Source organism: Lactuca sativa, chromosome 2 (genome assembly GCF_002870075.4).
Source record: "Lactuca sativa cultivar Salinas chromosome 2, Lsat_Salinas_v11, whole genome shotgun sequence".
NCBI lineage: Eukaryota > Viridiplantae > Streptophyta > Magnoliopsida > Asterales > Asteraceae > Lactuca > Lactuca sativa.
In genome coordinates this window covers 233183535-233193978 of record NC_056624.2, presented here as the reverse complement: position 1 = coordinate 233193978, position 10444 = coordinate 233183535, and the positions used below count along the sequence as shown (strand labels likewise).

The 10444-nt window shown below is 43.7% G+C and overlaps 1 protein-coding gene across 2 annotated transcripts; it reads right to left on the bottom strand.

Annotated features, from left to right (window-relative positions):
• Window positions 1-883: 883 nt before the first annotated feature.
• On the bottom strand, window positions 884-2930 carry LOC128132132 (uncharacterized). 2 transcript variants are annotated; one of them, XR_008230072.1, is made up of 3 exons: window positions 2826-2930; window positions 1024-2085; window positions 884-943 (listed from the first exon to the last, which is right to left on the bottom strand). XR_008230072.1 is itself a non-coding variant. In XM_052768197.1 (2 exons), exons 1-2 carry the CDS (start codon window positions 2856-2858, stop codon window positions 1450-1452), a joined length of 669 nt encoding a protein of 222 aa, XP_052624157.1. In that variant the 5' UTR covers window positions 2859-2930; the 3' UTR covers window positions 884-1449. The 2 variants fall into 2 exon arrangements, 1 of the variants encoding a protein (XP_052624157.1); XM_052768197.1 differs by having other exon boundaries at window positions 884-2085.
• Between the last annotated feature and the right edge of the window lie 7514 nt (window positions 2931-10444).

Sequence of the window (10444 nt, the reverse complement as noted above, 5' to 3'; positions counted from 1 at the left end):
TTTATCGGGTGTAACTTCTTTGTCATCATCATCATCATGAAAATAATCTACATTTCCCGTTATTATTAGTTCGTCTTCATCCGGCACATCATCATCAAATTTGTTCCCTGCATTGTCATTCCTCTCCTCCCACTCCTACATTAAAGATAATACTTCATACTTAATAACGAAATACACATAATTTAATAAGCAATAATATCTAAATAAACAAAATATTAATATAATATTAATGTAACTATAATAACCTCTTTAACTTCACTATAATCGTTTACATCAAACACATCATCATCAAATTTGTTCCCCGCATACTGATTACTCTCCTCCAACACCTACATTAAAAATATAACTTTTTACTTAATAACGAAAGACACTTTATTAAAAAGTAATTATTAAAATCGTAAAGGTAACATCTATAACAACCTTGTCGTCTTGAGTATCACCAAAAACATTTTGAGTTGTATTGTTTTTATTCATCACTTCATCTTGCACAACCTATATTTTCAAATATAAAATATGAACACAGGTATTCATATATGTTAATAAAATTTAATAAATAATGTAGCGTGTAACTAACTTGTTCATCATAATTTCTTTGTGACACTGTCGTATCATCAAAAAAAATGTCGTTCCAAAATTGGTCATTATTCACTTCTTCAACAAAAACCTCTGTAGGTTGTCGGTTCATAAACACATGCTGCTCCAGTGCATGTACCCGTTTCAACAACTCGTCTAGCTTGTGTTTCCCACTGCCCCGACCTCTACTATGAGAGCGACCACTGGACGACATACTAGACGAAGATTCGTCTTGTCTCCTAAAATGGTCTCGTACTGGGGATGGAACTGCTTTCCCTTCACCATATACATACTCTTGAAATGACATATAATAAAAAGATGTCATCTCACCATCACCCGGTAACATGTTTTGTCTTGGTGGTAGCCCCTCCTAAAAAATTAAACATATTAAAAATGCATATAAAACTATAATAATCAACTTTATTAATAATAAACGAAATATTTTTAAACCTGCATCTTTGACCAAATCTTGTTCACGTCAACCCATTTCAATTTTTTTGTTCCGCTCCATCTTTTCATCCGAGGCAAGTCTTTATTTTTTCTCAATGCAAATCCACATGCACGAACAGCCGGAATCATCTCATATATCCATATCTACAATTTTGTACAATAACAGTAATAAAAGTTAAAATTAAAATAAAAAAGATAACAATAAAACAATATAAATATAAGAAAATTTTTATACCCTAATTGGAGCCGTAAATCCTGAGACGGAATACTTTAAAGTTTGACCACGCTGAGGAAGTGATAAATAATGATGTATCTTACTCCACGTATCCTCAAGGTCAACATAAGTAAAATCCCATAGATAGCTACCCCAAGCGAAGCTAACAAAACAAAAAAAAAACAAAATTCATTATTATATAAATTATAACTTTAATAAAATAGAACTTTTAACGTAAAGAAAATATACCTATTCCAGAGATCCAAATTCTCAGCAAAAAAAAACCAATCTTGTGGCACCGGATCGTTAACTTCTTTGCCCAAAAAACCTTCACACAAAATGTATATCAAACATACTCTAACTGCATCAAGGTCGTCAAGTGCTAGGAATGTTTGATTTAAAATTAAACTTTTCAGGTCGCCGATTTTCACCGAACTATTAGTATGGTCCGGAAATAGCCGTTCACGCAGTAAACATCTTTTTTTACTGCTTATTAATTTTTCCGACCCTTTTCTCCCAATGTTTTTTGGATACTCCCCAAAATTGAAGCCGGTAATCAAACAAAACTCTTCCGGCCCATAAACCATTTTGGTATTGCCTACTCGAAAATATAAACGTTTTATTCCATCTGGAGATAAAACAGGGTCCGACCGGATCTGATGAAGGAACATTTTATGAAACAATAAAGCGTCCCCTTGTAAACGAGGGACATCAATAAAATAGCCAAAGACGGTATTTCTGAAAATAGCACGTCGGGCATCATCTAAAACTTCAAAGACTTCCCATATGTTACCGCCAGAGCCTTTTAGGTTCGCAAAGGCTTTCGTATTCATTAAACTAAAATCATGCTGCAAAAAAAAACACAAAAACAAATTAGATAACTAAAAAATATACTTTTTTTTAAATATATTACGAACTGCAAATACTTTCTTAATTACTAATATATATATTTCCGATAAAAAACAATAACATACACATATATAAACAATTTTCCAAGTTATACAACAAATATATTTACGATAGATCACAATATCATACATAATTATATAAATATTTTCAACTTAAACATATTTTCAACTTAAACAAATTTTCAACTTAAACGACAAATATATAAACAAATTTTATCTTTCTAATTAAAACTAACATTATATAACCATAACCATATAAACAAAAAAATTTAAAAATAAAACGACAACCAAACTAACAATTTTGCAAGTTATACGACTACTTTATACAAATTTTTCAACTTATACGACAAATAAAAACAATTTCTAACAATATATATACGACAAATTTTCAACTTATAAATGTTATACGACAAATATATATACAGTTTATATAAACAATTATAGGATAAAAATTTACAAGATTTCAGGTTATACAACAACTAAAAAAACTACAAAAATAACAAATTGTAAACATTATCCACGCAGTCTCTACTTGTCTCTACTTGCATTTAAACTTCAAGTATACTAAAAATATACTAAAACTATCAAACACAACAAAATTACCCTTTTTTAACACTAAATAATACAACAATTGATAAAAAAAAAAATAACTTTAAACATTAAAAGAGTTAAAATCTAACCATATTTGCGGGATTGTTGACATAATCCTCCATTTTCTTCAAAAACTAGCCAAAATTCCGAGAGAAGCCCAAAGTTAGAGAGAGTTTTTGTGTAGAGAATGGTGAAAATGAAAAAAAAAAACGTTTTTATACCTAAAAAACACCCATTTCGCAGGTGAGAAGGCCCCATCTGCGAAATGGGCATCTCATCTGCGAAAGTACAAGTGCCTGAAGCACAGCTGTGCTTCAGGCACTTGTACTTTCGCAGATGAGATGCCCATTTCGCAGATGGGGCCTTCTCACCTGCGAAATGGGTGGCTATTTTTGTAATCCCGATTTTTTTTGGCTATTTTTGTAATGCAATTAGTATAATTGGCTATTTTTGTCATTTTCTCTAGAAATAAAACATTCACCGATCATATCATTTCACAAAAGATGTTGCGTGTCTGAAAAGCCATTTTATAAAACATAATAGTGTCAGAGTACAAATCCCCAGGAAGATCTCATAGTGCGGAATACAAAGCATGTATGTGATGATCCGCTACCACGCCAGCTCCTTCCCTTTCGAAGAAGAGGTACCTGAAACCAAAACTGAAAACTGTAAGCACGAAGCTTAGTGAGTTCCCCCAACATACCACATACCATACAATCACATAACATATATATATTGTCAGGCATATCTGGGTGCCCGACCTACCCCTTTGGTCCTCTCGACCGGATACAGACTAGTCTATCTGGGAGCTGGCCTCCCCTTCGGTCCTCTCGACCGGATATTGATTACCATATCTGGGTGCTGGTCTCCCCTTCGATCCTATCGACCGGATGCTGACTAGCATATCTTGGAGTTGGCCTCCCTTTCAGTCCTCTCGACCGGATACTGGGGACTATTTCACCCCCTACTACTACCACATAACACATTTATCACATACTCTATCTAGCATGGTTGGGAATGACCGCCCCTTCGGCCCTATCGACCGATATTCTGGGGGACTATTCTCCCCCCCTTACTGTCACTAGCACATAGCATCATATCATACTAGCACAATAACATATCACAGGTAGTAGCAACCCTAGATGAATATCACAGAGACAAACATCTATCATACGATTCCTACTGGTGGGCCGACATTGTGGCCGTAGACCCACCGCTACTGGAAGGTAACTCACCTCAAAGTAGCTGCTGATCTGCGTGGGAACTGACTGTCTTCTTCTGCTGCTGCCCTGGAAATCCTACGGCTATAAGTCCCACAAAACACTCAATCAAATACTGCTAACCGACCTCAGGATAAAATGACCATTTACCCCCTAACCAAGCCAAGAGTCAAAGTCAAAGTCAACTTCCAGTTGACCCGACTCGCCGAGTCCCTATCCATTCGATTGACCATAATCCCGTCACTACTCGTCGAGTTAGGCATTGACTCGACGAGTTTTCTTTTAACCGATGTCCAATAGTCCTTCATCCTACTCGCCGAGTTGTATGAACAACTCGTCGAGTTCATCTTCATCCGAAGAACATTCTATGCTGAGACTCGTCGAGTTGTATGAACAACTCGTCGAGTTGTATGAACAACTCGCCGAGTCTGTTCTTGAGGCAAGAAGATTGCCTTGGACTCGCCGAGTCAGGGCATTGACTCGCCGAGTTCCTTCATGGGTGAGTCTGGCTTCCGACTCACTGAGTCACACCCCATGACTCACTACTCCACTCCGCAAACACGAAAAGGGGGAAAACTCGGGGACTCGCGACTCGACTCGCCGAGTCCGATGAACGACTCGCCGAGTCTATCACATGCAAATACTATATACTCGATTTTGCTTGAATCCAGCTCATGCCATACATAGATCTGGGTTTCTAGGGCTTGATTAACACGTAAAGTTTCCAACATTACGTGTAAATAAACACCAATGAAGGTTTTAGGGCTCAAAATGCACTAAAAGAGTAGATCTAGGGCTTTCATGCAATATGGCTCCATAAAGGTAGTAGATCCGAGCTCTTGGAGCTCAATCATGCCTAGATCTAAAGGTTAATCAACTTATTACAAACCCTAATTCATAATCAAGCTTGGAAATGGCTCAAGAAGGACTTTAATGGAGCTATAAGGGACTATAAGCATGAAAACAGAGGGAAACTGAGTTATACCTCAAGGAAGTCACTGAAATAACACCAATATGTGTGGCCTCCTTCTTCTCTTCTTGATCTACTCTCCTTTTCTCTTAAAATCTTCAAGAAAACACACCAAAGCACATCAATCTCACAAGGAACAAGGGTTGGACGATATAGGGAGCTCTGAGGGTGAAGGGGGCGAGCTTGGGGGCGCATAAGATGACTTAAATAGGGTGCAAACCCTTGAAATTAGGGTTTCATCAGACAGCGGGGACTCGCCGAGTCCAGAATATGGACTCGCTGAGTCGCCAACTTAAATGTGCTCCATCTCCCGTCTCTACTCGGTGAGTCGGGCCTACAACTCGCCGAGTCCAAGGCTAAAAAAACGCAACACTTAGATAAATTTTACATACCAGGAACCAGGTGCTACAAATCTCCCCCACTTATTTTAGACTTCATCCTCGAAGTCTGCTGCTCGATCTTGAAATAGCTCGGGGTAATGCTCCATCATTTCTTCCACCGGCTCCCAAGTCCATTCTGAACCCTTTCGGTGTTGCCATTGCACCTTCACTAATTCCACCCTCTTGTTCCTCAGATCCCTCGACTTCCGGTCAAGGATTGCGACTGGGCGCTCAATGTAATTCAGGCTGTCATCAACCTGTATATCCTCTAGCGGTACCACCGCTGAATCATCCACTAGGCATTTCCGCAGCTGGGAGACATGGAAGGTGTTGTGGATCTGACTGAGCTCGGCTGGCAGATCCAGCCTATATGCCACCTTGCCCACCCGGGCTACAACCCTGAACGGACCAATGTACCTCGGGCCCAACTTGCCCTGTTTCCTGAATCGAATGACGCCTTTCCAAGGCGACACTTTCAGGAGAACCATATCCCCGACCTGGAACTCCAGGTCTGATCGACGCTTGTCGGCGTAACTTTTCTGTCGACTCTGCACAGTCTGAAGCCTGCTTCGAACCTGCTGGATTCTCTCGGTCGTCTTGAGCACCACCTCGGTGCTCCCCATGACCCTCTCGCCAACGGGATATCCAACGGCTGCATCTTGCCATGCGGTCTCTGATGCTCGGCCTTGACCTTCCTGCAGGTCAAACACCGCTCGACGTACCACGCCACATCCCGCTTCATGCAGGGCCACCAAAAGTCTAGACGAAGATCCTTATACATCTTCGTCGCCCTTGGATGAATAGAGAATCGGGATTTGTGCGCCTCCTCCATCAAGATCTGGCACACGCCTCTGTGATACGGCACCCACACCCTACGGTGTAGTGTTAATAATCCTCGACTATCATAATCGAAGGAGGTGACTTGACCCACTATTCGCTCACTCTTCCGATGTTCCTCCTTCATAGCCTCCTGCTGAGCTTCCCGAATCTGCTCTATCAGTGGAGTCACCACCGTCATCCTCATACACACATCCCCGACCGGTGCCGCCTTACGGCTAAGCGCATCAACCACCACATTGGCCTTCCCCGGGTGATAAAGGATCTCGCAATCATAATCCTTCACCACGTCCAACCACCGACACTGCCTCATGTTCATATTCGACTGATCCATGAGGTACCTCAAACTCTTGTGGTCTGTGTAAATGGTACATCGAACCCCGTAGAGGTAATGTCGCCAAATCTTGAGGGCGAAGACCACCGCCCCCAACTCTAAATCATGCGTCGGGTAGCTCGCCTCGTGAGGCTTCAGCTGCCTCGAGGTATAAGCAATGACATGTCCCTTCTGCATCAATACTGCGCCTAAGCCCGAGATAGACGCATCACAGTATACCACAAAATCCTCTACGCCCTCGGACAGGGCTAAGATTGGCGCCTCGCACAACCTCTGCCTCAGAATCTTGAATGCGGCCTGCTGCTCAGGCCCCCATCGAAAGACCACGACTTTCCTAGTCAACCGTGTCAGGGGTATGACTATCTTGGAGAAATCCTGAATGAATCTCCGATAGTAGCCTGCTAATCCTAGGAAACTCCGAATCTCGGATGGAGACTTCGGAACCTCCCATCTCATCACGGCCTCCACCTTGGCCGGGTCTACTGAAATCCCGTTCTGGTTGACGAGGTGCCCAAGAAACTGCACCTCGCGCAACCAAAACTCACATTTGGAGAACTTGGCGTACAAGCTCTCCCTCCTCAAGGTCTCCAAAACCTCTCTCAGATGCTCCTCGTGCTCCTCCTGCGTCTTGGAATAAACCAAGATGTCATCAATGAAAACTATCATAGACCGATCCAGCATCGGTCTACACACGTGGTTCATGAGGTACATGAACGCGGAAGGAGCATTGGTGAGCCCAAACGGCATCACCACGAACTCATAATGGCCATAACGCGTCCGAAACGCAGTCTTCTGTACATCCTCCCCTCTTACCCTTATCTGATGATAACCTGAACGCAAATCGATCTTGGAGAACCAAGATGCTCCCTGTAACTGATCAAAGAGGTCATCAATCCTCGGGAGTGGGTAACGGTTCTTCACCGTTACCTTATTCAGCTCCCGGTAATCTATACACATTCGATGCGACCCATCCTTCTTCTTCACAAACATGATCGGGGCTCCCCAGGGTGAACTGCTTGGTCGAATAAATCCCTTGTCTAGCAGCTCCTGCAGCTGCGTAGACAACTCCTGCATCTCGGAAGGAGCCAACAGATAGGGTGCCTTGGCTATCGGAGCCGCACCAGGAACTAGGTCGATCCTGAACTCTACCTGACGCTCCGGAGGTATTTCAGGAAGCTCCTCCGGGAACACATCAGTGTAGTCTCGCACCACTAGAACCTCGCTCACCGTCGCCTTACCCGTCTCCCGGGTATCCATAACGTACGCTACATATCCCGCGCAACCCTGCTGAAGGTAGCGCCTAGTTCTCGCTGCTGAACATACTGTGGGTCCACGCTGTGGCCTCTCGCTGTAGATTACCAGCTCTCCCCCACTTGGGGTCCTGATCCGCACTAGCTGCTGTGCGCAATCTATCACCGCCCCATTAGGGCTCAGCCAATCCATGTCTATAATCACCTTGTTCCCCCGCAACGGGATGGGAACCAAATCCACCAAATAGCGCTCCTCAAATAACCTTAGAACACAATCCCTGAATATTGCTGATGCTCGCACCGATCGATCATCGGCAATCTCTACCTCTAAAGGGCAATCCAACATGCCCGAAGACTCAGTAAACCTCTTGCTAAGCGCAAGGGAAACAAATGATCGGGTGGCACCCGAGTCAAACAACACCTGAACAGGGATACCGTTCACATAGAACGATCCTAACGCATATACACAGAGCACAAATCAATATCATAACATCATAAAAATAAGATAGAGGGAAAGAATCATCCCCGTCACCACATCGGGTGCGGCGCAAGCCTCCTCGATAGTCAGATGAAACACTCGGCTCCTCACCACTGGAGCCTCTGCCTTTCCCTGCCGGCCATTTGTAATCCACAGGGTAGCTGGAGCTGGCGCCTTAACCGGCGCTGATGCTACCGACCGGGGGCAATTGGCCTTCTTGTGGCCCCTCTGGTTGCAGTGGAAACAAGCAACTCCGGCGTCTGTATCACAGGTGCAGGGGCGGTACAATCCCTGCTGAAGTGCCCTAACTTGCCGCACTTTTAACAGCCTAACGATCCCAACTTGCACGATCCCTCGTGCGTCTTGCCGCACTTCCTGCAGTAGCCCCGCCCCTGTTGGCCTTTCAGCCCCGCAATTGGTCCCTTGGGCTTCTTCCCTGAAGCCCCCATAACATGCCTCTCTTCCACCTTCCTCTTCCGGATGTGCTACAGATCTATCTCCCTCTCCCTTTCCCTGGCAATCATAGAGTCCATGGTAGGGCAAGCTGAAAAACTGACATGCTCTCGAATATCAGCTCGTAGCATGTCAAAAATACGAGCCAAAAATTTCATATTTAAAACATATACTTTGCAAAACATTAGAAATAAAACATTCACCGATCATATCATTTCACAAAAGATGTTGCGTGTTTGAAAAACCATTTTATAAAACATAATAATGTTCGAGTACAAATCCCCAGGAAGATCTCATAGTGCGAAATAGAAAGCATGTATGTGATGTGCCGCTACCGCGCCAGCTCCTTCCCCTTCGAAGAAGAGGTACCTGAAACCAAAACTGAAAACTGTAAGCATGAGGTTTAGTGAGTTCCCCTAACATACCACATACCATACAATCACATAACATACATATATTGTCAGGCATATCTGGGTGCCCGACCTACCCCTTCGGTCCTCTAGACCGGATACAGACTAGTCTATCTGGGAGCTGGCCTCCCCTGTGGTCCTCTCGATCGGATACTGACTAGCATATCTGGGTGCTGGTCTCCCCTTCGGTCCTCTCGACCGGATGCTTACTAGCATATCTGGGAGCTGGCCTCCCCTTCGGTCCTCTCGATCGGATACTGGGGACTATTTCACCCCTACTACTACCACATAATACATATATCACATAATCTATCTAGCATGGTTGGGCATGACCGCCCCTTCGGCCCTATCGACCGGTATTCTGGGGGACTATTCCCCCTACTGTCACTAGCACATATCATCATATCATACTAGCACAATAACATATCACAGGTAGTAGCAACCCTAGATGAATATCACAGAGACAAACATCTATCATACAATTCCTACTGGTGGGCCGACATTGTGGTCGTAGACCCACCGCTACTAGAAGGTAACTCACCTCAAAGTAGTTGCTGATCTGCGTGGGAACTGACTGTCTTCTGCTGCTGCTGCCCCGGAAATCCTCCGGCTATAATTCCCACAAAACACTCAGTCAAATACTGCTAACTGACCTCAAGGTAAAATGACCATTTACCCCCTAACCAAGCCAAGAGTCAAAGTCAAAGTCAACTTCCAGTTGACCCGACTCGCCGAGTTGGCTTGCCAACTCGCCGAGTCCCTATCCATTCGATTGACCATAATCCCATCACTACTCGTCGAGTTAGGCATTGACTCGACGAGTTTTCTTCTAACCGATGTCCAATAGTCCTTCATCCTACTCGCCGAGTTGTATGAACAACTCGTCGAGTTCATCTTCATCCGAAGAACATTCTATGCTGAGACTCGTCGAGTTGTATGAACAACTCGTCGAGTTGTATGAACAACTCGCCGAGTCTGTTCTTGAGGCAAGAAGATTGCCTTGGACTCGCCGAGTCAGGGCATTGACTCGCCGAGTTCCTTCATGGGTGATTCTGGCTTCCGACTCACTGAGTCACACCCCATGACTCACTACTCCACTCCGCAAACACGAAAAGGGGGAAAACTCGGGGACTCGCGACTCGACTCGCCGAGTCCGATGAACGACTCGCCGAGTCTATCACATGCAAATACTATATACTCGATTTTGCTTGAATCCAGCTCATGCCATACATAGATCTGGGTTTCTAGGGCTTGATTAACACGTAAAGTTTCCAACATTACGTGTAAATAAACACCAATGAAGGTTTTAGGGCTCAAAATGCACTAAAAGAGTAGATCTAGGGCTTTCATGCAATATGGCTCCATAAAGGTAGTAG